Genomic DNA, 27,265 nt, shown 5'->3' with positions numbered 1-27,265 from the left:
AACATAGTGCTCCGAAAATTCACTAACAACCCTGCAAGAACATGGCAGGGTCCCCTGCTCCATCAGGCCGTTGATTGGAGGGCACTAATAGAGCACTGACTGCATGAGGTCTGCATTTTAACCACACTTCTAAGGCCGAATGGTGCTTTACATAAATCACACTTGTGCAGATGAAATCTAACAATGAGGCTAAATGCCTGCCCAATAGGAAGAATTCTACAAAGTAAGCTGCCATTATTATGTTTTGAACATTAGTAGTTACACTGCCAGTGCTACCAGTGTTTCTACATATTTGACATAGTGACTTTTGAAACAGGATATCTGAATTTCCGAATGATAGATTTTTCTCTCACGTTTACTCAAAAGTTGTAAGTTTTCTTCATTTTTTTCTTTGTATATTTATTCACAATGATGTCTTAATGTCATTTAAAATGTTGCTTGTTAAAACATAAGAAGCTTTACTTTACTTTAAATAAATTTAAGGGAAAACAGTGCAAGTCAGAGGGAAAAATTACTCCACAACGTTTTTTGTAATAACATATCATTCACTTTTACCCATTGGATTCCTTTATTCATCTTTTAAAACTTATTATGCTTTGTTTTCATATTGTATTTTTGAAGCATAAAGGTTTATTCTTTTGTTACATCCCCAGGCATCTAATTATATGACATATGGGACCAAAGAAAAATTAACCCCTTTGTCCTTACAAGGACATGACTTGACATGGGATGAAATCAAAGACAGCGCTCCGCGGCCTTCCTCACAAAGGTAAAGAGTGTGCAGGAGAAATATTTCAGCTATCTTTATCTTAACTGCTTTCCTGTATAAATAGATATATAGTATTTACTATATAAATACCATTTTAATTATATGCTCTAATCTATTTTACTCTTATACAATTCTTCAGTAGTAGTGTTAGTTTTACTAAGGAAATTTTACAAAGTTAGGTGCTCAGTAAAGGTTTCAGTGAATTGCTTGCCAATTCATTAATAAAGGGAAAAGGGACCCTGGCTTGCACTGTTTTTAGTTACTACTCATATGAAAAAGGACTTTTCCCATGACAAGTCCTCTGGCAGTGGTGCTAACCAGTGTACATGGCACGCATAGGATTGGTGACCCTCACTATTTGAGAAGCCATAATTTGTGATTTTGAGTGTTTCCCATGTTCCAGTGCATGATCTGTCCATGCCATGTGGAGGACTCTTAAAGTCTCACCAGCTCTGGTGTTACACACCTATCATACACCTACTCAGAGACCAAGGCAGGAGGATTACAATTCAGAGACCAACCTGGGCAATTTAGCAAGACCCTCTCTCAAAATATAAAAAAGAGAGAGAGACAGAGACAGAGAGAGTAAACGGGCTGGGGTTGTAGCTCAGCACAAGAGGGCTCGCCCAGCACGTGAGAGACCCTGAGCTCAATCTGCAGTAATAAACAACAAAAACTGTTTATCACATTTGGCAGTTATGGGACACAACACCTAAACAAAAAAGATTGGTTGGCAGGTGGTCAAGAAGCTAAAAGATGCCATCGATAGTTTCAGCTATCAAATTTCCAGTGTTCAAAACTGGATAGGAGATGAAGGAAGTAGAAGAAAAGAGCAGACATTCAAAAAGGCACAGAAGGGCTGGGGATTTAGCTCAGCGGCATAAGTGCCTGCCTTGGAAGCAGGCAGTCGTGAGTTCAATCCCTGGTACTGATAAAAAGACAAAAAAAAAAGGTCGCAGAGGAAGCGTTAAAGGGCAGACTGGAAGCCAAGTGTTCAGATTCCCTCAGGGCCCAGCGTGGCCCTCAGGCCGCTGCGGGAAGTTGTCACCTGCTAAGGCCACACAGGAATTTGTTGTTTCCCTCTTTGGAATTCATGGTGCCACAGCACACAGCATTGGTGCTGCTCTTGAGCCATTCTGTATTAAAAAATGGTCCAAAGAAAAGAACATTTATCTTTTCTAGTAGTTTCTACGTAAAAGAAATAAACTATTATAATTGTGTATATTTGAATAAAAAATCTTGGGAGAACTGAATAATGAAAAAAATGTATAATAATGAGTAGTTTAACAAAAATTTCCAAAGGAAGGTATGTGTTTAGCATTATTTATATGTTAACCTTAGTCAAATTGTCATTGTTTAATCCTAGGCAAGTGCTATAGTATCATTGTTTTAAGGGTAGTGAGTTTGTAATCAGAAAAATAGTTTAAAACCTGTCACTACTGCCTCTGACATCAACCTTGGCAAGTTTCTTGGCCCCTCTGAGCCCTGGATAACTCAGTAGCAAACCGGGAAAATAATACCTAGCATACATACCCCACTGGATTGTTTAGAAGATTAAATTAGATTATGGATATAAAAATGCTTTAAAAATTCTAAAACACATTACTACTATTATAAAATATTATTGGAAACTTATTGTTTTGCTAAAATATCTTAATTTTCTTCTTATAGAACAGTATGTCAGTATTCTGCACAGCGTCCTTGGGAGAATAAAATCTCCAAGTAAGATCTTTTTGACCTCTTTATTTTGTTTTAATGGGAATTAAGAGTTAAGAATCACAGAAACCATTATAAAATCAGGCAAGATCAAACATGTTCTCTGTTACAACCAGCTTTGGAGTGTTAATCATATAATACAGGCTGCATTGCAGAAAATGATCAGAATTTTCTGGAATAAGTGTCAATCTTGTTTATTTTCAGTAGAAATTGGTCCTAAGTTAATAACTACTATTTTTAATATTTAGCACCTCTAATTCTGATTCCTTTCTTTGGTGCCAGGAATTGAACTCAGGACCTTGTGCTTGCCAGACAGGCCCTGTACCACTGCCCTCATTCATTTTATAAATTAAGAATTTTAGAGAGATTTTTAGTAGCTTAGGAGCTCAGGAAATTCTTCCTGGTGGTTCTGAACCTGCTCACTTCTTTGGACATGCTACAATTCTAAGTTTTAATGTTGTTTTCATTATTTTTTCAAGAAAATATTTTATAGAGTTCCATTTATTCCTAAAAGTGGCTGTTTTTAAACAAGATCCTGTGACTCATTCAGAAATCACTTTTTATAGACCATTTTAATCAATTATCTGATTTACATTTTGCGCTTCATTTTCTATTTGCTTATTCAGTTATTGAGTACTTATTTATATTTTCTATTAATTCACTAGTTTCAGGTAATAATCAAATTTACAGTAGTGCCCTTCTTTTCTTTCTTTTTTGTTTTTTTGATACTGGGAATCAAACTCATGACCTCACACTTGCCAGACAGGTGCTTATGCCACTGAGCTAAATCCCTAGTCCTCCTACTTTTCTTATAATAGCTACTAAAATAATTATCTCATAGAATAGCATAATAAAGAAATGTATCCGAGTAATTAAAAATTACCACCATATTTTTGTTCACAAATTATCATACTAGAAGGATTTTTTTTTTCTTCAAACATTTTTTGGGGGAAAAAACTGCACAGTGAAAGCTTCCCTGGCGTCTTCCTGTTGCCTCCTGAAAGCTCGGAGGGTGGGGAGCAGGGCTGGGTAGTGGTACTCGTGGCTTCTGCTGCTGAACACGATCAGAAGTAGGAGATGCAAAGTGCTGGTTGGGAACACAGCTCGCGGGCTCTTCTGGTTGCTCTCGCCCTGGGTGGTTCTCCTTTGTCTTTTATTTGTCTTTACATTTATTCCTATGGAATTGCAGATAGCTATGAAATATTATTCTAGTGGGTATTACTTTCTGCTTTTTAGTGTTTATAATACCCCCCTTAAAACTTACAGAAGTATTTAGTAGAAATAGACATTTCTGACCTGTGTTTCCTTTAGTCTTCAGAATAAGTAAGCAATAATTTTTATGCTCTGTGTCACCATTCCTTTGCAGTGAAGAAGAGCTGTTGTATTTGAGCTTCATTGAAGACATAACAAACGAAATTTTGAAACTTGGTTTATTTTCCAGCAGGTCAGTTTTTTTTAAATTCTATTACAGGAGTTGTGTACATTATTTTTCATATGATGTTAGTGTTAGGAAGTTATGTTGCTTTTTTAAGATCATATTCTTACAATTGACAGCAAATTGTACATCATTTTTAATTCACACCCTAGGGCAAGTTCGCAGTGTGGGGAAGTTATAGAAAAGAATAAAATCCTGGCTCATCTAAATATGGTTATAATAAATCAGTAAAATAAAATTTTTTGCTTCTGATTTGCAAGGCTTCATAACCCCATCTTGCTATGTAAAACTGTTAGGAGAACCAAAACCAAGAATTTTTATTACAGCTGACTGGGTGTGGTGGCTCACACTTGTAATCCCAGCCCTTGGGAGGCTGAGGCAGGAGCATTGCCCCAAGTTCGAGGACAGCCCGCCATACATAGGGAGGGTGTAACCAGCCTGAACTACAGTGTGAGACGCTGTCTCAAGAAAAACAAAAAGGATTTTTTAAATTGCAACTGTTAGGATTAGATCTAGTAAAATGAAGTTTAAAACGTAGATTTGTACACTGTAAGTAAAGTAGAAAATTTTCAAAGGCAGATTAGGTATGGCATATCTTAAGGAAACTATCTTGAATCTAGCATCCACATTTATGTCCCTAAAATTCACAGGGCACTAAGTCCCACTTCATAGTATGTAACCGAGGACTCCAAATATGTATTCTGCATATTTTCTCCAAGTGCATCTTAATTCCAGTGAGTTATTTCTATCTCCTATTTCTATAACTTTTTTAAAATTAAAGCAAACATCTTTATTATAAGAATAAAAAAGTGTACAGTGTGAAAAAGACCTAAATTTTAGGGAATAAAATTTTGATTTAAAAAGTTGGCCACAGCCAGGGATGTAGCTCAGCAGCACAGCACCTGCCTAGCAAGCGCAAGTCACAAGTTCAGTTCCCACTACAAAAGATAAATAAGAAGTTGGCCAAGAAACTGTTTGTATAGTGGGTATAGAGTTTCTTATTTGCCAGATGAAAAGGGTTTGGCAATCTCTTTCATAACACTGTACACATACTTAGCACTGGTGACTGCACGTTTAAAAATGGCCCACAGGTTGGCTGGTAGCTCAGTGGTACAGCCCTTGCCTGGATGCACAGGACCCTGGGTTTCATTCCGAGCACCATGAAAAACAATTTTTAAGGAAAAAATGGACAAGCTGGTTCTGGTGATGCATACCTGAAATCCCAGCACTTGAGAGACTGAGGTAGGAAGATCTCTACAAGTTCAAGGTCAGCTTGAACTACAAAACAGGACTCTGTCTCAAAAAAGAAAATATAGTTATAGATAGTGAATTTTCTTATGTTTTTACCAGGAAAACACAAAAAGAGCCTATGTAAACCATATGTATTTATACCTCAAATTTTACCTATTTACTAAAGAGAGTATATGACTTTATTACAGTGTTTTTAAAAATAGTACCAAAGAACAAAACTAACCTAAATGTTGAATACTAAAATTACGTTAGATAAATTACAGAGCATTTATGAGAGAGAGAGAGAGATTCAGTGATTAAAAATCATGTAGAAGTGAGTTTATTAATAAAAATGGTTTTTGGTTTTTGGTTTTTGTTTTTCCTGTTACCGGGGATCAAGCACAAGACCTAGCACTTGCCAGGCAGGTGCTTACGCTGCTGAGCTAAATCCCCGGCCCAAAGACATTTAGGATACACATGATTGAGTCAAAAAATAGGTACCCAAGACATATGTGTTAAATATAGAAACATGTCTAAAAATGTTGGCCCTATCTGCAGGTTTTGGAGCTTTTAAATTTTGTTAAATAATTTAAAACTACTATAGATTGGCTCAGTTGTCTTTCAAGAAGCTTGCTGATTATTAATGTGATAGACAAGTGTGAGGAAAGGTGAAGAGGTGAAGACCACCTTCTCTGCAATCAGGCTCCTCGAGTTTAAATTTTCTTGATGGTTGTGAGCTTTGGACAGGTAAAATCATTAGAGATGTGGTATTCTCATCATTAAAGGTTTTTTTATAGCACCTTTCTCTCCTGACACTGGTCAGGGAATAGAGATAAATTATTTTTATGTGGCTAGCACTTAGTGATACCCAGTAAGTACTCATTGCTAGGTTAGTATATAAACTTACTATTCGTGGTATTTTTTCCAAGTGTAATTCAGGAAGCATTGTAAAATCCCACCACAGGAGGATTTTCTCTTGTGTTTAGTTCCGACTGTGAATGCATGCAACAAAATGAAACAGAGGCAGACAGGGGTTTGGGGTGTTCGCCCGGATGTGTGCGTCAGCATGAGGTAGGGGCAAGCTTTGGGGATGTGCAGAGAATTTCTAGGCCTCGTGAAGCCATCAGTTTCCATGCCACATGCATACCCATGTTCATAGCAGCACACTTCCTAGAAGCTAAGTCTTAGAAGCAGCCTGTGTGTCCATCAGCAGGTGGATGGACAAAAAAAATTTACACACAATAGAGTCCTACTCTGCCATAAAGCACGATAAACTTGACTCAGTGGCAGGAAAATGGGTGCAGCCTGAGCCATAACGTTAAGTGAAATGAATCAGACACAAATACTGCATGTTTTCTCTTATATGAGAAACCCAAAGTATAAATAAGGAGCAAAAGCAAAGATAACAGGAAACAGGGAGCTAGCTCTTCCTCAGATGGAAACGAAACGGAAGGAAGAGATGGAGGAAGGGAAGAGAGGAAAGGAAAAGGGAAGGAAACAAGGGATTAAGACCCGTTATGTACGTGTGCCAACTCCGCACAAGGACTGTAATCGTTACGTACTGCAAACGTGGGCATCATGATGGACGCTGTTTCATTCACAGGCAGGGGAGTAGCGTACACTCTGTCAGCAGCGTCAGCCTCTGGAAGGAAATGAAAGCAGGCTCCTGGTGGGAGCCAAACCACATGTTCTCTTTCACTCAGCAGCGTGTGACTGCACTTTTATAATAGCACAAAAAATGAAGAGCTTAAAAGAGAAAGGAAGCATTAGTCTTCAGCTTTAGAAGGAAAAAGACTAAAAAATATTTCCCAGCCTTTAGTAGTTTGAACATTGCATAACAATTTAATATTGAGTTGGCTTTCTGGCATTTACCATTTTATTTGTCACTTGTAGGTTTTTAGACCGACTATTCGAGCGACATGTAAAAGAAAATAAACATCGTTTGAAAGAGGTTTGTCTTTTCTTAAAGCTTCATCAGAAAAATTCTAAAGCAAAAATCTTTTTAATTTTTTCATGGCCTCAAAGAATAGATTAAAACAAGCATTTTTTCCCCCTTGCAGTTTTTGTGGGGGTGGGAAGCAGAGGGAATGGAAAGGAAAATATTCTGCTGAAGTCAGTAGCCCTGAAGACCACATTGACTTAGTTTGATTAGCTTAACTAATGTAATTTTTCTCCTAATTATGTAATTCTCTTAATCGTAGGAAAAAATGCGCCACCTGCTGCATGGCCTGAAAATAGACTTAGGCTGCATATCGGAGGAAAACTCAGTAAAGCCAAAGGATTTCAAGATGTTGAACTCATTTGAGTTTGAAAGGGTCATGAATTCAGAGCCGAGTGGCCTTAGAAACGAACAGGACATAGCACTTCAACAGGAGCACCAGCAGTACCAAAATGCTCTGAATATGTTGTTGTGTGCACCAAAGAATGAAAACGAGATGCCTTCTTCACACGGTGAATTTGTCCTGCCTCTCTGTAAATCCCAGTACTCACCCGGAGTTATAGTTCAGCAGGTAAACGAGGAAGCAAACCTTGACCCTTCAACGTGGGATGAAAACACTTCAGGTATTTCAGACAGCTTGAGAGACCACGAAACTTCTGTGAACGTCATCGAAGATGACAGTGACACTGAGAAGGCTGAGACGGCAAGTGAGTGGAGCTGTCAGGGCACTTTACTGTCCCGGTCTGTTCAGTCTTACGGTGATAATAATCATGACAAGGAATTACCAAGGCTTAAAATCATGGAAATGAGCATTTAAGATGACTGCCCTTGGATACTCGATCATCATTAATAAAGAGCCCACCTGGCCAAGTAACTCAATATCACTTTTCTCCATTTTTTAATTTTCCATAGTAAAATTTCTATACTAATTTTCTAGGCTGCATAATAAATTGAGATAAACTTGGCGATGTAAAATGTCTCACCTTTGTTGTTTATCCCAAGTCTCCGAGGATCATGAGCATGCTTACCGTAGGGGGTCCTCTGCTCTGGGTCTCAGAGAGCAGCAGGCAAGGCAGCAGCCAGGACCGTGGTCTCATCCAGAGGCTTCCCTCAGGAGGATCCTCCCCCAGGCTCTGCAGCTGGTGGCAGAATTCCGTGCCTGGCAGCTGTCTAAGAGCTCCATTTCCTGCTGACCGGCGGCCAGAGGCTGTGCAGCTCCCTGCTACGTGGCTGTCTTTAGGCAGATTATACACTGCTCGCGTGTTCAAGGCTGAGAACACAAGATTCTGCTGACGAGATGGAGTCTGAAGTCACTTAACATAGCTAGGATTGGCTTTCCAACACCCCGCCATATTCTTCTGGTTAGAAGCAAGTCATAGGCCTCGTCCAGGTAGGGGTGGCAGATATTATACAAGGCTGTGAATGCCAGAGGTGAGCATCACTAGAGTCACCTAAGGATCTATTGGCCACAATTTCTAGAGTAGCTCCTCCCAGGCCTAAGTGGTTTTGTGGGCAAAGAGAAATGGTGGCTGGCGTAATCCCGGTTACTGGGAGAAGGAGGCCTTTTTTTCACACAGCTCTGCCAGTATGTTATTCGTTGATTTTTTGATGATAACCGTTCTTTCTGAAGTGAGATGGAATCTCAGTGTTGTTTTAATTTGCATTTCTCAAATAATTGGTGATGTTGAACACTTTCTCATATATTTATTTGACATTTCTACTTCATCTGAGAAGTGTCTATTCATTTCAGATGCCTATTTTTGGATTGGGTCTTTAAATTTGGGGGGGTTTTGGTTGTTGTTGAGATTAGAAAAAAAAATTTTAGTTCTTTGTATATCTTCATATATTCTAAGTATTAGTCCTTAGTCTGAGGAACTGATGGCTGACATTTTTTCCCATTCTGTGGGTTGTCTCTTCACTCTGTTGATGGTTTCTCTTACTGTACAAAAAGATTTTTAATAAGATCAGATTCCAGATGTTGATTCTGTGATACTTCCTGTGTGATCAGAGTTTTGTTCATAAAGTCTTTACCTTCACTCTTGTCTGCAAGAATTCTACTATTCTCTCTTCCAGAAGATTTAGTGTTTCTCTTTTAATATTTAGATCTTTGATCCATTCGGATTTTAGTTTAGTGCATGGTGAAAGACATGGGCTAGTTTTAATCTTCAGCATTGGAAAGCCAGTTTTTCCATCCCCATTTATTAAGAGGCTGTCTTTCTTCCAGTGAAAATGTTTGCTCCTTTGTCAAAGATAAGATGGCTGAGTGTGTTTGAAGTTTTTTTCTGCATTTTCTGATTTGTTCCATTGATCCTTGGCCTCTTGTTCCACTCTGCCAGTCCATTTCTTTTGATTATTGAATTGAGACCATTAACATTGATGGTTCTAACTGATTTGTATTGACTTATCCTTGTGTTACTTTCCTGTTGTTGGTTCCCTTTTTCCCCTTCTGTTTAATTGCTTACCTTGCCTGGTGGATTCATTCTGTTGGGCTTCATAGAGTTGTGGTCCTTGTTATCGCATTCTAGAGTGTCCTTCAGAACATTTGGAGTATTGGTTTGGTACTCATGAATTTACTAGGGTATTATTTGTTATGGAAGTATCTTATTTTTCCATCAATTTTGAAAGATAGTTTTGCAAGGTACATCATCTGGGTTGGAAGTTGTTTTCTTTTAGAACTTGAAATACTTCAAACTCTCTTAACTTGAGGCTTTGTGTTAAGAAGTCTGCTGTGATGCTAATGGGCTTTCCTTTGTAGGTGACTTGTTTGTATGTTTTTGTCTAACAGCTTTTAATATCCTGTTGTTGTGTTAAATTTCTGGAATCTTTACTATTATATGCCTTAATAAACATTTTTTTTTACCACGACTAATAGAGTTCTGTATGCCTCATTTATCTGAATGTCAAATCCTTTTTTTCCTGCTTCTGTGAACAAGTTTTTTACATTATTTGTAGTATCTTCTGATCAATCTTATCTTGTTGTTCTTTGCATCATCTGGCAGCATCTGATTTTTCATGGTCCCTTGCTCTTTTTAAGAAATTCTCCTTTTTTGTGATCTCAGTCCTAATCCTCTGCATCTGATATTCTGTTTTCACATTGACTTGTTCTGCTGCATATACTTTTATTGTAATTGTAATCTCCTGGATATCTGAATCTGTTTCATGATTCCATTTCTTTCCTGTGTTGGGCACTCATAGTTTCTATCATTTTCCTAAGCTCCTCTATTTTTTTTTTTATCTGAATCTGCTCTGTAGTCACTAACCATGTCTTTCATTATGCTCACCATTTCTATAGTTACCTGAGAAATTACTTCTAATGTGATTTTTTTTCTAGAGCCTCATGCACCTGCTTTGTTACTTCTGTTACCATTTGAGAGGCTCCAGATGGGGGCTTTGAAATTATCCCACCTCATCAACCCATGAATTTGCCTTTAGTGAGCTAGAAGTCTAGGGTTGCATCTTGCTTGTGTCTTCTCATTTTCTAGTTTTTTTTTTTTTAATTCCTAGGTTGATGCTTATAAATTACTTACAGAAAGTAGCTTCCTTGCTAGTGTTTAGAAACCTTAGGAAATGACTATTTCTCAGAGATGCCTTACAGATATAGCTGGCTTTTGGGTTTTGCATCTGTTGCAAAAGCCAGCCTCTTCAGTGTATTAGGGATGAGAAGTTGCTGCCGGTTTGGCCTACCACCTGATTCTTTGGCACTGGCCTATAGTGTTTTTTATGACTCTTAGGCAATCTGTCTTGGTATAGCAGGAAGAATAATTATGTCACCTGGCTAAAGTGGTACATTCAACAGTAACAAATACAACATCAAACACAGCCTACACACTGACGAACCAAGGTAACTATTAATTTCCTGCCTTAATTGTATGAAATAGATTTGTGATTATATAAAAAATCTAAATCCAGAAAATTGCATATAATATTTATGCCCTCACTGTGGCAATTTTACTGTAAGGAGAGAAAACTTAAAAGCGGCTGGGCGGGGGGGACCTAGGGAAGCAGAAGAGGAGGAAGACGTTAGAAGCAGTGCTGGGAAGACAAAGGAAGATTACACAAACGGAAAACTGAAGAAGAGGAAGGAAAGAGAGAAGGAAGAAATAACAAAACAACAAAAACTGGAAACAATATTCACACACAAAAACAAGAACAATCAAAAAATGAAAAGAGAAAGTCCACATCAAGGTATGTCTCTTCTGTCACATAGATAAAGTGAGCAGAATCCAGATCTGTGTTAATTTTAGCAAGCTAGCGGTAGCGGATAATCCCAGCAAGTCTGTTCCTGTAGTTTCACTGAAGTTCAGGCCGATTGGTGGTGAGGCTGGAACCTGATTTGTTGAACCTGCAAAACTCCATGTGCCTCCGACTTGAACTTGGCTTCCTGCAGCTTAAACTGCTCCTTGGTCTCCTGCCAACTTGAAATCAGTTCCACCTCTCCCCAACACTGGGAACTTCTAAATGGAGCCACCCACCGCTGCTCTTGAGTTCCAGACTGAATCCAAAGTCCAAGAGACTGAACCCAAATAAGTAACCGACCACTGCAATCTCCTGCATACACTGCTCTGTTGTACCAATGCACTTCATGGAGGCCTCTGAGGTGGTCAGTAGTCACCATGCATCTTCAGGCTCACGCCACCCCGATCACAGAGTGAGCCAGGCTCAGGGAGAAACTGCCAGTTGCCAGCCTCCTCCTCCTCCTCCATTGCCATCTCTCTGCTCTGCCCATGGGCTTCAATTCTCTCTATAGATCCTTGCTGAGTGCCAGGGACCCACTTTCCTCCTCCACTTCCTCGTGTTGCTATACTCCAGTTTCTGGACACCAAATCTCAGAAAGACTTTCTCTGCTGCTCACCACTCCATCATCATCCTCTCCCTCATCAGTGCAAACTCCTATCAGACCTGTGGGACACCCTCCCTTCTCTTTTAGTACAGGCATGAGATCCTTGCTATTAAGACACATTCTAAGACATTCACCTCTCCTCCTGTCTTGTCCAACATTTATAACAGTATAATTGAACACTGAGTGCCTAAAGTGTACTAAGTTTCATAGCTAGGAACTCGAGAGAATCAAAAGTGAAACGGTTTTAGTAACCTTAAGGATTTTTCAAAAAACAAGGTATTTTTCTAGAAACTCAGAAATAGCCTCCAGCTGACTAGGTTTTCCTCATCCATCAGTCTTTGGCCCTCTGGTTGCTTCTGGAACCCTCTCCTCGCCCGAGGACTCATTTCTTCTGTCCCAGCCTCACTTTCTCCCACTTCACAGCCCGTTATCCCTGTAACCTCAGACCCCAGCTCAGATTCCATCTCCGTGCCTGGAGCTGCAGTCTTAAGTCATTCTCGGGAACAATTCTCTCAATGCCCTTCTCCACCCTTTGGACCAAGCCCCAGACCAGCTGCTTCATGTCCTGCTTTGATGTGTTCAGTCTCTTTGCTCAAACTGACAGTAGCTTTTCATCCCTAGCGCCATGACTCATCCTAACTTTTGTATCCCGTAGGGAACTTACTCTCTGGCTGTCTTACTTTTTAACTTGTTTCTGAGACAAAATACTTGATGACCAAAGTTAGGGAAGGAAAAGTTTATTTCTTACAGTTCTTGGAGGTTTCAGTCCATATTCAGTTAGCTCCAAGGCAGGGTGGCATGGTGGGGCCTGCAGTTCATGGCGGCCACAAACACCAACGAGGAAACCAGCAAAAGAGACATGCCTTCTTCCTGCCATTACGTTGTATGCTGGCTCCACCCCTATGTGGGTGTAGCACTGACACCATCAATCCAAGTGCTAAACAATAAACCAATCACAAATGCACAATGCTAATGCATGAGACCTGAGGGCCACCGACATCAACCATGACACTGCCTTACCTTAAATATTGTTTTAAATGAATTGATGTAAAGAATTATGAAAAGTGGTTCTTGGACATGGCAAAAATTGTGTAAGAGTAGACTATGTGCAGTAAGTTTGGGAACACTGGCTTGACCTCTGAAGCAGCATTGGTGACTGAACTTGGGGACTTCACCGCATTCCCCATTAGATGCAGTGAACTGGAATTCACTAATCACTGTTTTTGTCAGGCTAAGCTCAATCTCGGGGTCCTTCCCTGGAATAACAGTCATGCGCCACCAACCCTGGTCTGAAACAGCATCTTGATTTGTATCTTCCCCTCCGCTTTCCTCACTCAGCCCATCCTCAGCTCTGAGTCTTACAGTGTGAATTCTGAATGACTTACAGCCTTTTGAGCCAGTTCCTGCGTTTGATTCTTCATCAGTGGATATTACTCTGCCTGTTTTCTCCCTCTCAGATGGTGGTGATTAGTGAGCTTTTATTGAGGGATTGTAAGAAATAAATAGATTTCAGACAGTTAAATGCTCACAGGCCACTATTATTTTAAAACCAGATATACAGAAGGCTGAGGCAGGAGGATTGTTGTAAGTTCAAGACTACCCTGGGCTACAGAGTGAGCCTGAGCTGCATAGTGAGCCCCAGTCTCAAAAAGACAATCAATGGAACCAGATAAATCTTTCTTTTCTTAAAAAAAAAAAAAAATCAGCTGTGTTCTCTTTCACAGTGGTCCACCACCCCCACCCTATAGAGTATAATTTTCCTACTATTAATTGGCTTATATTCATACTATTTCCTTTCCTACCTTTAATAACCATAAATCCCCGCTGCCTTTTGGACTTGTTTTGTTCAGTTCATTGTTCAGAACAAGAAGAGCCTAGAAAAAAATCCTCAGAAAGGGTCCCCAGCCCCCCAGAAACTGGTAACATATTTTGCCAGAGGCAGCCAGGAGCCCCTTTGGGGAAGTTTTATTTCTCTGTTTCTGAAGTCTACAGCCCAGAAGGACTAGATTTTTTTCTTTTCCTGTCTGTCTGTCCCCTAGGAAACTTCCAGTCCTCCTCTTCGCCCTTTGTCTCCCAGGATGGGCTTTCACCACTAGAGGGCTCAAATCCTTTTTAGTTATGGGGAGAGGCAGGGAGCTAAAGGACGGTAAAAATTAATGGGAGCCACGGAGCTCAGAAGCCTGGATCCCACCATGTGGGATGGGAGGGAAAGTGCACGGCCTCCTGGTTTTTCCCACCTGAGAAAAGGCCCATAGATCCACCTCATGTTTGTCTTCCCTTCTTTTTCCAATTTTCAGACACTCGTTGCAGGTCTGATAACTCAGGTAAGAGCTGCCAGAGAGCCTGTTATTAACCCAGTTACCTAACAGATGATTCAGGTTCCGTGTATGTGACCTAGAGCACCGATGGCAAGACTTTTAGAGACTGAATGCCAAACTTTAATCCAAAACTCATTTAGAATCAATAATACAATTAGTATTAGTATTCTAACTCATTTAGAATCAATACTACAATTAGACCTGAATACTGAGATTTCAGTTTAGAAAAAATAACTTCTACATTAATATCTTTCATTTTAAAACAAAATACTACTACAATTAGACCTGAATACTGAGATTTCAGTTTAGAAAAAATAACTTCTACATTACTATCTTTCATTTTAAAACAAAATACACCTAGGTTTGCCACCACTGACCTAGAATTTAGTGTTGCAGCTTATACCTAGATGTCCCCCCCAAAACCTTGTGGGGTCATAGGTGGGGCTTTTGGAGCAGGCTGGATCTAGCATGTGTGGTACTGGGATGAAGGGTGTGTGGCACTAAATCAGTCCACTGATTGGAATTTGTGTAGTTCTGGGTGTGGATAATAGGAAAGATACAGGCAGTAGGATGTGGCCAAATTAACTGGAGAAGTGGGCAGGACCTGCCAATTTTAAAATCCCAGGGTGGTGCCTGATGCTTCCCCAACACTGTATGCAGGGCTTCCCAAAAGCTCCATGAGATGTGGATGGCATAATGGGCACCAGACCCAAGAAGCCCACCATCATGGCTCCTCACAGTAGCCCACTCTGAGGCACCTGGATGCAGGGGACGCTTTTATTTTTGCTTTTATCCTTTTCCCTTACCCTTTCACCCCTTACTTTTCAAATAAACTTTTGGCACCATTTGGCCTGTCTCATCCAGTTCTTTGTTTGAGGCCAGATGGATCTGGAATACTTTTGTTCAGTAAGCCAACAAGAATGCCCACCCTGGGCGAAGGCGACACCACCCAAAAGACTTGTAACCCGGATGGGATAGAAGGGAAATGCAGGCTTCCTGCTTGCTGCTGCCCGCTTTCTCTGTCACAGACTGTTTCTCCTCTGCCCCTGTGCCCTGCCACTTTGCCCGGGAGCCAGCCAGGGACTGAAACCTCTACAGACCGTGAGCTGAAATAAACCTCTCCTCCCTTAACTCTGAGTATGAAACATTTTGTCTCAACAGTGAGACAAGTAACTAAGTATGTTTTGTTTTGTTTTTCATTTTCGTTTCATTTCCCTCAGGTTTTTGTTTTTCCCAGGACCCTGTTCAGGTTTCTCACTCTTTTGGGACCTTCATTGTGCTCAGAGTCTCATCTTTGCTAGGACAAAGGAGAAAGGACAGAGACAAAAGGACAGGCCAAAATTACAGCTTCCCAGCTGGCAGTGCTTTAAGTACATCCAAGAGATCCAAAGGAAAACTCAGGGCCAATAAGGCGGCAAGAAAACTGGACACCAGGCACATGATTGTACAAGCTACTGCTGGAGCTCTGTACTGTGCGTCAGGCAGCCCATGTGCCTGACTTGGAGACTGAGAGGATTGACTGTCTCTGCTCCCAAACCCTCATCTCTCACTTCAGTGAAGAGGACTAAGGGAGACTGGGGCAACCTACAATGCTCTTTCCACAGATATCTCTGTCTCTTGCAAAAACAAAAAATCGAGTGACCCTGCATGTCATGAGTTAGTAGTTCACCCATGAGTTAATTGTTCCACAGCATCTTACTCCTTTGCTAGAGAGAGATTTACTAACAAACCAGGAGCAAGTCTCCAATCCTAGCAGATGCTCAAGCAAACCTTACCTGTTGGAGCTATGCCAGGCCATGGTTCTATATACCCTGAGGTTACCATAACGACTCAATCATCCTTCACTGATGCCTAACAAGTGATTTCTCGGACCTATTCAAGCAGGCTGGACATCAGGAACCTGAAGGTGTGACATCCAAGACCTGAGGAGGTGTGGCTCATTGACAAAAGTAGCTTTGGCCAAGAAGGACATGGAAAGCCAAGTTATGCAGCTGTCATTTCTCAACAGGTCATTAAGGCCGCCCCTTCCTCCGGGGAGCTCTACTTAAAAAGCAGAGCTCACATCCCTAACTTGGGCATTAATATTAGGAAAAGGCAAAAGACTAAATACACAGACTCCAAATACCCCTTTCTGGTGCCACCTGCCCATGCCACAGTCTGGAAAGAAAGGGGCTTGCTAACTAATAAACAGTCGTCATTAAGCACAATCTGCAAACTCTACAACTCCTACAGGCATCTGTCTCCCAAGCAGGTTGTTGTCTTTCATTGTAAGGGACACCAAAGAGACATGTTTAAAGTCTTGGGAAATCAACAGGCTGGTAGGGAGATAAGAAGGGCAGCCTTGCAGCCCCTCAAGTAATCTTAGTCTTATTTCCCATTCTTCTGGATTTTTTTTTTTTTTTTTTTTTTTTTTTTTTTTTTGCAATACTGGGGATCGAACTCAGGACCTTGCGCTTGCCAGGCAGGCACTTATGCCACTGAGCTAAATCCCTGGCCCCTTATTTCCCATTCTTGAGGAACCATTCCAGTCCTTCCTCAAGTAGAGGACTATATAAAAATCTTACATGGGAAATGATCACTCAGATCTTCTCAGATTTTCATAGGACTAAGAGAGCAGTGACTAAACCGATCTGTGTGCTTGCTTATAATAACTCTAGCAAACAGAGGCCACCACCAAAGAAGAAAGTGTACCTGTGCACCTCTGGAAGACCTGAGGCTCCTCCTCTAAAAGCAAGACTCCAGTACCGTTGTGGATGCACGTAAGTATCCAGAATCTACCACAGCTTGAACAGGTACCCTGTTTTTAATTAGATCCATAACACAGTTTATCTTTTTTGTTTTGTTGTTGTTTGCTTTTGGTTTTTTTTGTACGACGCATTGAACTCACAACTTCACACTTGCCAAGCAGGCACTCCTGCCCCTGAGCTAAATCCCCAGCCCCAACACAGGTAATCTTGCTAAGACTACAGCTCTCAGGCCCTTGGTAACTTATCTAACATCCCTCTTTCCCATACTTTCTCTTCTACATGAAGCATCCCAAACCTGATAGTCAAGTTCTGGCCTGACAAACTCATCAGGTTTTCTCCCATCAAACAGGCTGCTCAGCTGTCCTTCCCATATAAATGCAAACTCTTTTCTCATCTTCTGACAGGTTTTGTCTTCAACCCTGCTGGTAAGCCAAGACATCCTGAGGTAGTTGGAGAGAACCAGTAGCTCGGGCCTACAACCCCTTTCAGCCAGAAGTAGCTACAGTGTACAAAGACCTCTATATTCTCAGTAGCCTATAACGAGTAACCAGCTGAGCAACAGGACATGCCAGAACAAGCACCAAAAAAAAAAGTTCCAATTGGAACTTGCTATCAACTAAAGAGTTACCCCTTGCTAACAAGACAAAGTCCTAGCCTCTTGGCATTTTTGATAGTTGCTTTTTCTTTCCTTGCTATACTCTGGCTAATCTCTCCCTGTCTTGGTTACTTTTCTCTCATTGTTGAGACAAAACACCTGATACCCAAAGTGAAGCAAGGAAAGGTTTATTTAGCTTAGTTTTTTGGTGGTTCAGTCCATACTCAGCTGGTTCCCAGGCAGGGTGGCATAGCTAAGGGGCAGCCTTTGATGGCAGCAGCCAACAGCAAGTGCAAACAGAGCAAAAGAGAGAAAGCACGCCTCCTTCCCTCTCATGTTATATGCCGGCTCCGCCTGCCTGGGTGGGTGCAGCACTCACACCATCAATCCCAGCGCTAGACAATGAGTCAATCACAAATGCTGGTTTCAGCAGCCTCCATGATTGCATGAGGCTTGGGGAGGCCATCCAAACACAAACCATAACACTATCTCAGGCATCCTAAGTGTCATACCTAATTGCTCTTTCCTGAGCCTCCCTCTTCATGCCCTTGCACCTGGTGTCTGCTCAAAATATCATTGCTCCTCTGTGGCACCCTTGCGCCTTCATTTATAGCCCAGATTGAATGTGACACCACTTTGAAACCTTGACAGTCCGCCACAGCATTTGTCCCTTTCCACCCCACCTCTGGGGTGTGGAGCCTGAAAGCTTTCCTACAGAAAGTATGGCTTACACTGCTCATTTAGCCAGTTTGTCTACACTGAAGACTAAGGTTTTTGAGAGGAAGGACTTCACTCTCAAGACAGAAGATGGCACCCTAACAAGCTACTTTCCCTAGACCTTCTAAAAGCAGCCAGATGGAATGAGTACTGAGTGGCACATCCCAAAGAGACAACTCTACGTGTTCAGGGGCCAGGAGAAACAGTTTGGTTTGGGGTAAGTAAAGTTTTGCTCCAAGGCCAACCTTGTGGTCTTGGGAATTCTGGTTTGTACAAACATGCAAATTCTGATACAAAAACATCCAATAGACCTCAACGTGGTGCTTCCAAAACTCAGTTGGTACTTTGGAGACCTCAAATAGGTAAGTTAATCTTCACACTCCTCCTGAAAGGGAGATTGTACAACTGTACTGGTGTCCTACTGCTGCTAAGGCTACCACCAACAGTTTTAAAGTCAGAGGTCCTACAAGCAAGGACTTGCCGTGGTTCCACTCCTCTGGGTGGGCCCAGGGGGAGAGGTTGCCTTTTCCAGTTTCCAAAACCACCAGACCCCTTCATTTGTGGCTTCCTCCATCCATCCTCCTGTCCAGTAGCGTCTTCAAATATATCTCTCTAAAGACCTTCGTTATTGCTTGGAGCCCAGCTGGATAATCCAGGATCATCTCCCTATTTAAAGATCCTTGATTTAATCACAGCTGAAAAGTCCCTCTTACTATATATAAAAGAACATTTACAACTTCAGGGGATTAGGGTGTGGTTATCTTTGGGGAGCCATTATTCATCTTACGACTATAAATATCACTGATCTAGTAACAAAATTGCCAAAATTCAGAGCCTATTAATTGTAGTTCAGCTATATAATGAATCCCAAATTGGGATCCATGTTGAACATCTGTAGCTTTTTAATTAGTAAAACATTGGTTCAAACCAATGTGCATCAGAATGCCCTCGAGAACATGTTAAGGCAAATTTCTGGCCCTGACACCATGGTTTCTAACTCAGAATTTCAGATCTGGGGTACAACTGAAGGATTCACATTTGTAATATGATTCCAGATGCTGCTGGTGTGGTCTAGAAATAACACCATTAAAAGGTATAGGAGTAGAAACCAACAAATAGCAGTAAGTTACACTACTAGGAAAACCAGAGGAGCTCCACAGACCCACTGCAAAGTTGGCATTGTTGGGAACTATACCAACTAACACTTATTCTTCAGCTGTACTACTTAGTCCATAAATACCCTGGCCACCAAAGCTGGTTATTTTGACAAGCTGCATTCTAACTTTCAAATAAGTAATTACTGTGGAGATGTGACAACAGGCTGGCAACTTATCAAAACATCTCTTGCACAGCACATTAAGGAGTGGAGTGGAGAAATGGGACTAATTTAATTATATACCTATATCTAAAAGATCGGTCGTGAACAAGAGGCAAAATAGATTTAATTACACTATATTTCCACACAAGTCATATCTTTCTTTATACATTTATTTTCATGGCAAAAATAGACTATCATATATTCATTTCACATATTATACACTCAGCCATTCAAGCTTTTGCCCATTAAATGTACACTGCTTTATAAACCAAGTTTAGAATTAAGCTTTTATGATTAGACATTTTTATTTTATCTTCAAACAACAGCACATAAAGTTGCTTTTTAAACAAAAAAAGTAGACAAAAATTCTACTATTTTGAAAGGTTAGAATTCCCAATGCATTCTTCCCTGAAGTATATTTCAAATCATTTTGCTCCAAATTTTGTTTTTGTTTGTTAGGCACATCAAATCCCATTAACCTTTTGTTGGTTTAGTTTTACATTTTCCTCTACAAAATACAATAGTGAGATGACATCATAGAAAATACTTAATGGTATGGCTTAAATGTGTCCCCCAGGTCCATCTGTTGGGAACTTAATGCCCAGTGCAGTGGCACTGGGAAGTAGGACGCTCAGGAGGCAGAGCCCTTGTGAATGGATCAATGCTTTGTTTTGTTTTTTGCTACCAGAAATTGGAACTCAAGACCTTGCGCTTGCCAGGCAGGCACTGAACCACTGAGCCATACCCCACCCCTGGATCCATGTTATTACGGCATCTCAGGAGAGTGTTGTGAAGAGCGTGGTCGCGCGCATGCATACACACATCCACGCACACATGCACATGTGCCTTCTGCCAAAGACCAAGCTGCAAGGCCCCTCAACACGCCTCCATGACCGTAAGGTACTGTTTCAGGTATTCTGTAACAGCAACAAACACCGGGTATTACTCCTAGGTGTGGCATTTTAAAACTTACAGATAAAAATGTACATATTTTATATTTTAATGTAAAAATGACTTGTGAACACACACAAAAGCAAATTATATCAGCCCATTGCCAATCAGTCCTTTTTTTTGTTTTGTTTTTGAGACAGAATCTTGCTATGTAGCCCAGGTTGGCCTCAAACACATAATGATGCTCCTGCCTCAGCCTCTCGAGTGCTGGGATTATGGGTGTGCACCACCACATCTAGCTATGCCAATCAGTCTTTTGAGTAACGTTTAATTGTATCAATTTTTTAAATAAGTGTGAGGTACTGACAAATACTTCTATATTTCTATCATCGTTAATCTCTTGCTTAGAATTTGATTATACTGAGTAATATATAATAATTCAATTCCACTGGAAATTAACTTGATTACAGTATAGAACTGTAAAAAACTCTAATATGGGCAGGAACAAACTGACCATATTATTAGAAGTTTTGGAAAAAATATTAAGAATCATCCTTACATAATAACTACTTCCTTGATTTCTCTATTATGCCACAAAGACCAAACTATGTGAATAAAACCCATCACAGCTCTGCCATGGTAGGGGCTGCAGGTCACTGTATTTTCGTATACTTTTTCTTTTCCTTTGTGTTTGACTCATGTGGCCTTAATGGTTTCATATTATTTTAAACCTTGTCCTTATTAAATTTGCTCTGGAGATACTTTGTCACTGACGGGTATTTTTACTTCTCTCAGACTATTTACTGAACTGCACTCATGCTGTGTTAGTATTATTCCAGGAAAATACAAAGCCTAACCAAAACGCTTTCAGGACACTTTATAAAATTAAGACATTAATAAATGTCACTATAAGTAACCAAAGATTTGTCTCATTCAGTGATCCATTAATTTTAGGTGATCTTTAAATAAAACTTTCACAATAAAAATAATTTGAATAGTCTCTTCGTATATGGAACAGTCTGACCTGTCATATTATAAAAAGTGAGCACCGAAACTGACATTTCTCATTCATTTGCTCAGTTCTCATTTGATGAATGAGCAAATGGAAATGGAAAGGCAATTATCATTAAATCTGTACCAGCCTTATCAATAGACTCAAAAAACTAAGACCTGACATTCAAATTCCTAACCCAGTAATAATCTAACTTTCTGAAATTCTTTGGCAGTATAGATTTCCTCTAAAGAGTGAATTCTGTAGATTTTTGTTTCACCAATTTTTAAGTGCAAATTTAAAATACACATGTACACTAAAATGTCAAAAGTATCCATGTTTGATGACTGAAATAAATTCTCTTTTTTAACGGTTCAAAATCGACCTACCAGTTGAGTTAAAATTGCATTTTTTTACACTGAAATCACACTGTCTACCTGTGCACAAAGCCAAGGGTTTCACAGATTTTAAATGGTCCTTTTGTTTGATACACCACAAAGTCATTAAATAGAAGTTAAAGAATAATGACAAAAACACTTCTCCAATAACTTTCAGAAACTTGGAACCCTACGTAAGACATACTGTTAACAAGTTCTACAGGTAGAAAGGCAAACAGTTGCCAGAGTATAGCTCAGCAGCATAAGCACCTGCCTAGCAAATGTAAGGTCCTGAGTTCGATTCCCAGTACCAAAAAAAAAAAAAAAAATGCAAATAATTATTCCTTTCCTGTGTGCATTTGTCCTTGTTTATGCTAAAGCTTAACCTAAAAGCATACATTTACTATCCTTTTCTTAACCCATCAATATTTGAAAAATGTTTAATTTTTGCACAGACTTTGAAAAGCATTTTTTCAGGTACACAGGACTAAACGTGTGTGGAAACCACAGGCAGGCAGACCTTCATTAATTCTACTCACAAGTGAGCTAGAGATACCCTGTCCACAGCACCACCCCGCTGGAACTGCAGCCCCCTCAGCCGGGTGCTGCAGACCTTACACCTCCTGCTCAGCTGCCACCCTTGCCCCTCCATTTCAATCCCTTGTATTTTGCCAGCTGACCCTCCTTGACCCTGCCCACCAGAGGCTTCACAGGCTGCTGCCCACTTCACTCCTCCCCGTCCCTGACCCCACCGCTCAGGTCTCCACAGCAAATGCCGAGCTACCCGGATCTGAGTCGCCTCTGTGACACTGGCTCATCTGTCTCCACTGATTCTGAGTCTCAGTGACCACTGCCTGGCAACGGCAAGGTGGTTCTGTACCTTTTACCTTTCGGGCCCCCTGACACTTATGCAACCTTTAGGGGGACAAACTAAGAAAGTTAAATCTCAGTACCACTTCAATTCAGTACAGAAGTGAGCTTTTACAGCAATTTTTTTTTAAATTTTGGAACTGCCTGAAACATACAGAAAATTACATGACGTCAACAATCCAAGGAACTTTCATCCACCTCCAAAACACAAACTTCGAACTTTCTAATATTTCCTCTTTTTTCTGTAAGGAACTACAGATGACAGGCTAAATGAAGCCCTTGTCTATAGGAATTTGAAAAACTTGGGTATCTTTGAGAAATGTTTTCTCAGGCAAAAAAAAAAAAAGTGTTTTTGTCATTTTGTTTTTTGAGACAAGGACTCAATATATAGGTCAGGCTGGCCTTGAACTTACTTGATAGACTGGTTTTGAATTCCCAGCCATCCTCCTGCCTCAGCCTTCTGAGTGCTAGGATTACAAGTATGTGTACCACATCTGGGTTTTAAGCAAATCCTTAATGCAGCTTTCTACTTCTCAAATGTCTATCCCTTGGCTCAAAAAGGACTCTCTTGGAATTTGAGATTCTTTTAAAATAAAATTCCAACTGGGAAGGAATCATTCTAGCTATGCAGCCTTCTTGGTGATAAATTCTCCTACATTTATATCTAAGACAATCTTTTTAAAAAAAGTCTTCCCTTCCCCCAAAATTACTTCAATCTGTAGCTTTGAAACATTTATGATAGCAGTCCCTGTTTCCATCCATTCCTGCAATCCTAACTTGTTCTTGATGAACTGTGGCTGACCTCTAACACGCTGTGTAGCTGTACACTTTACGGATATATTCGCCTTTTCCTACTATTGAGAACATCCATAAATCAGCGTATTTGAGGTGACATTCTCCTCCCTCCTCTGTGTTTCAGGTTAGATATTTCTGTTTCCGGAAGTTTCTAAAAACAAAGCACAGGTCCAGCTTGTTTTAATTCTGCCACGGAGTCTTTCAAACACTAAATTCTATGGCTTCCTGAATGCTTCACAGTAGAGGTTCCAGAAGAAAATAATTAACGATGCTATAATTAACATCCTGGATTATATTTTAAAATGATCACTGTCTGTGCTCAAAACTATCAATTAGAAAATTTCAAGGTAGGACCCCCCCCCATCATCAGAAAAACTGATGCCAGAAATAATACCAAAGGTGATCAGTAGAAACATTGGTTTATAACCTACTTTTTTGTGAAAATGTACATTTTGGGAATTCTAGTATGAAATCAATATTAAGGAACTGAAAGACACTAAGATACAAAGCATTGTATGTGTCAGGCTGGCCAACAGTAACACCCTCAATTCCACAGTAAACCTATGGAACACCTCAGTGTTCTACATAATTTGCTTTTGCAAGTCACATTATTTAAAGTCCAATAGTGTAGATTTATTTTTATTTAGAAATTCTTTCATATTCACTACCTGCGATTTAAAATTTAAAATTACATGGTGCTTATAAATGATGTCAAATATGACATTTTAAGAGTGACAGACTTAAACAGTATAATTTTTCCCTCTTAAAAATTTACTTAACAGGGCTGGGGATATAGCTCAGTGGCACAGTGCCTGTCTGGCAAATGCAAGATCCTGAGATCGATTCACGGTACCAAAAAAAAAAAATTTTGCTTAACAAATTTTTACAACAGGAACACAAATATACCATATATTACTCTTTAATTAGACTCTTGCTTTACAGTATGTTCTTGTCAATGGTCACTTCAAAATGTAAGCCTAATAGGCATTTCTTCAAAAATGTACCATTGGAAAACAAAAAGCTTCAGAAAAAATCCTGTACTATAAAGTGGTGTGGAGATGGAAAATATTATTTTCTTAAAAACCTCTTTACTCCAATTCTCCTGGGTAGCTTTTTCTGAATATTTTCACTTGAGTCTATTATTCTTTCACTAGAAGTTTGAAGATGACTTTAGATTTAAAACTGATATCTTACTGCTAAGTGAGAAGCATGTCCACTTTCAGGGCCGCCTTGCACTACAATCCTCTGAATTTTCCCCCGCGTGGCTGGTTCCAGGATGGAGTTAAACCTGCCCCAACGCCTAGGAAGTCCTGTCCCATGGCCGATGACATGAATGTAGCTGCTATCATAGTGAGATAACTGCTTTGGGAAAGAAGTGAGAATGAGAAAAATGCTTAGAATCTTGTGATCTGGGGAAATAACTCTAGAATTGATATCCTAGAAGCTCTCCATTGTGGGGAATCGGCCTCAGAACCCGAGAAAAGCAGATGCCTCCCCAGGGAGCAGTCCCCGTTCATCCTACCCACTGGGCAGTAGGCAGCGAAGGCAGAAGAGGCCTCCCGAGCCTGGCCAAGGACGGTGCTCTCCGTCAGCTCAGCCTGGCTCTGTCTGTCACCGGTGCCTCAGTGGGCTGGGGGAGAGGGGACTTAAAACATCCCAGGGCTGAAGTACAGGAGCAAGCGGGTAAACTGCAAGGACCACCCAGGACCACAGCAATTTCTGCTGCTCCACAAATCCAGGCTGTAGATTTAGGAGGAGAGTTGAATCTATTTACCACTTCCTTCTTGCAATCAAAATAAAATAAAGCCTTTTCAAGGCTTTTTGGAATAATATAAACCTCTACTTGTAGGGGGAAAACTGAGTTATTGGCAGTGGCCGGCCGTGAATTCCTGGGAGAAGCCTGGGCATGGCCCGCTCGCTCGAGCCCTGCTCTCCATCCTGGTGTCCCCATCTGAGTGTAGATAATACTGCATTTCTGTAAAGACAAGGGCATCCTGCTTTCCCATCGCGTGCCACTTCCTCCTGTGCTTGTCGTCCCACGTACTCTTAACCCTCTTCCACAAGACACACTCAAATAACAAAGCAAAACATATATTAAAACTCAGGTTTCATTTTTAACAGAAAAAGTGCTTAAAACCATCCTATGTAATTGTTTTTTTCATTTTCAGCCAATAAAACCAAACTCATTAAGGCTTATGAATAATACTGAAAAAATAGTGAACCTGATTTTCTTGCATTTAAACAATGTGCCTTCATTCCCAACTTTTATTTACATTAACTGACTCATTTCAGTATCTTCATGAGCAGTTTGGAAAATACAGAAGGTACAAATATATAGAATTTGTAGGATAAAAAAATTTCTGAATATAAAAATGCTATGTTTCAAAATAACACTTTCAGATTCTCCTTATAGTTTGAGTTCCATAACTAAGCCATTAAGTACCCAAAGATTTTTTTTTTTAAAAAAATAACACAATAACATGGTTTTAAACACAATGTTATACACAAACACCTCAATCTGTGGATCATCCCCATAGAAAGCTCATTTTGTCACTAAGAAAACCCCTAAATATTTTAGTCATAACATAAAATTCCATCATCCCAAACTAGCGTAAGACAGAAATATCGGCTTTCATGATTGCCAGAACTGTCCAGCATAGCTTCAGTAAAACAGAATTGTCTAGAAAATACAATCTCCACAATGTGTGCAAGTACTGCAAATCCGACAGACGCCGGCAGGACAATGCCCTCAAAACCGAGTCCTCCTCCTCTAGCACCTTTGCCAGGTCCCAGGTCCCCCTCTTCTGCTTTGTGCTTTGCAGGTTCCCCCTAGCGCGCTGCGACTCACACTGCGCCATTCCTGTCCTCATGGATTTCTGGTGTGCTCAAGTATCGAGCAGAAAGTGGAAGGTAGGCAAGCACTTTCTTTTTTTTAAGCTGTTAACGCTTCAGTGATTGGGTCCCGTGAGGAGGTGTGAGAGCTTAGATGAGCCGGGAGCTTTTCAGGAACTGAATGAGCACTTTGTACACAAACGTGTACTGGCAGAGGGTCTGGACCAGCATCATTCTCTGTTGCCTGAGCATGTCCAGCACTCTGGGGATGTCCAGCACCTAGGGCGAGGAAACAGTGGTGAAGGGGATGCTCTCCCCAGGGGAGAGAAAGGCTGATGGTGAGTATGTGCCCTAGCAAACCTCTGGCCAGGAGACAGAGTCTCTGGGCTCCCTCAGCACCTGCTGTAAGCCGTGACTGCCGGCATCTCTAAAGCACAGACAGAACAGCCATGCACACAGTTTCTTCAGCATCCACTGCGTGTAGCTCTCTGATTTTGGTTCTACATAAATTTACTTTTCTTGCCAAATACACCAACATTCAACAGTAACACGGCGTGCTAAGTGGTCTAAGAGTCTAGCTCAGCATTTCCCAAGGAGATAGCAGCCCATACTAATGAGCCCTAAAACAGTAAAAGGTATTCCAGGAAAAACAAGGATTATGAGCTCAACTGTGAAAGTTAGCCTTGTTTACTGGAGGAGGTCTTAATCTTTAGTAAGCCAGGAGGGCACTGAAAATCTGCAGGAAGACACCATCTTTTGCAGGGAATACAGTAACATTCTGTGGCCACCACAGTCCCAGGAAATGCATCCAGAAGACCTTCTAAGTGACTATGCCCTACTCCTGCCCAGCCTGTTATTTTCCCCATTGAAAAAGATCAGACTTAG

General features: G+C 40.6%; 2 protein-coding genes across 9 annotated transcripts in view; one reads left to right on the top strand and one right to left on the bottom strand.

The window, feature by feature from the left end:
- Positions 1–8,064, top strand: part of Spata7 (spermatogenesis associated 7) — a 29,870-nt gene extending 21,806 nt beyond the window's left edge. For all 6 annotated transcript variants that reach the window (XM_013155303.3, XM_013155304.3, XM_003472340.5 and 3 more), the window contains 5 exons: positions 654–769; positions 2,441–2,491; positions 3,852–3,929; positions 7,044–7,101; positions 7,352–8,064. In XM_013155303.3, coding sequence (XP_013010757.1) covers positions 654–769; positions 2,441–2,491; positions 3,852–3,929; positions 7,044–7,101; positions 7,352–7,906 — 858 coding nt within the window. In that variant the 3' untranslated portion in view covers positions 7,907–8,064. The remainder of the gene's footprint in view (positions 1–653; positions 770–2,440; positions 2,492–3,851; positions 3,930–7,043; positions 7,102–7,351) is intronic.
- Positions 8,065–19,776: 11,712 nt separating this feature from the next.
- Positions 19,777–27,265, bottom strand: part of Ptpn21 (protein tyrosine phosphatase non-receptor type 21) — a 72,942-nt gene continuing 65,453 nt past the window's right edge. For all 3 annotated transcript variants that reach the window (XM_063240881.1, XM_063240882.1, XM_003472464.5), the window contains exon 19: positions 19,777–26,659. In XM_063240881.1, the coding sequence (XP_063096951.1) occupies positions 26,531–26,659 (129 nt within the window). In that variant the 3' untranslated portion in view covers positions 19,777–26,530. The remainder of the gene's footprint in view (positions 26,660–27,265) is intronic.

The sequence above is a fragment of the Cavia porcellus genome, unplaced genomic scaffold, assembly GCF_034190915.1.
Source record: "Cavia porcellus strain 051 isolate PalLab524CR breed Dunkin Hartley unplaced genomic scaffold, mCavPor4.1 scaffold_31, whole genome shotgun sequence".
NCBI lineage: Eukaryota > Metazoa > Chordata > Mammalia > Rodentia > Caviidae > Cavia > Cavia porcellus.
The sequence above is the reverse complement of the archived record's forward strand: the minus strand, read 5'-3'. Positions and strand labels throughout refer to the sequence as shown.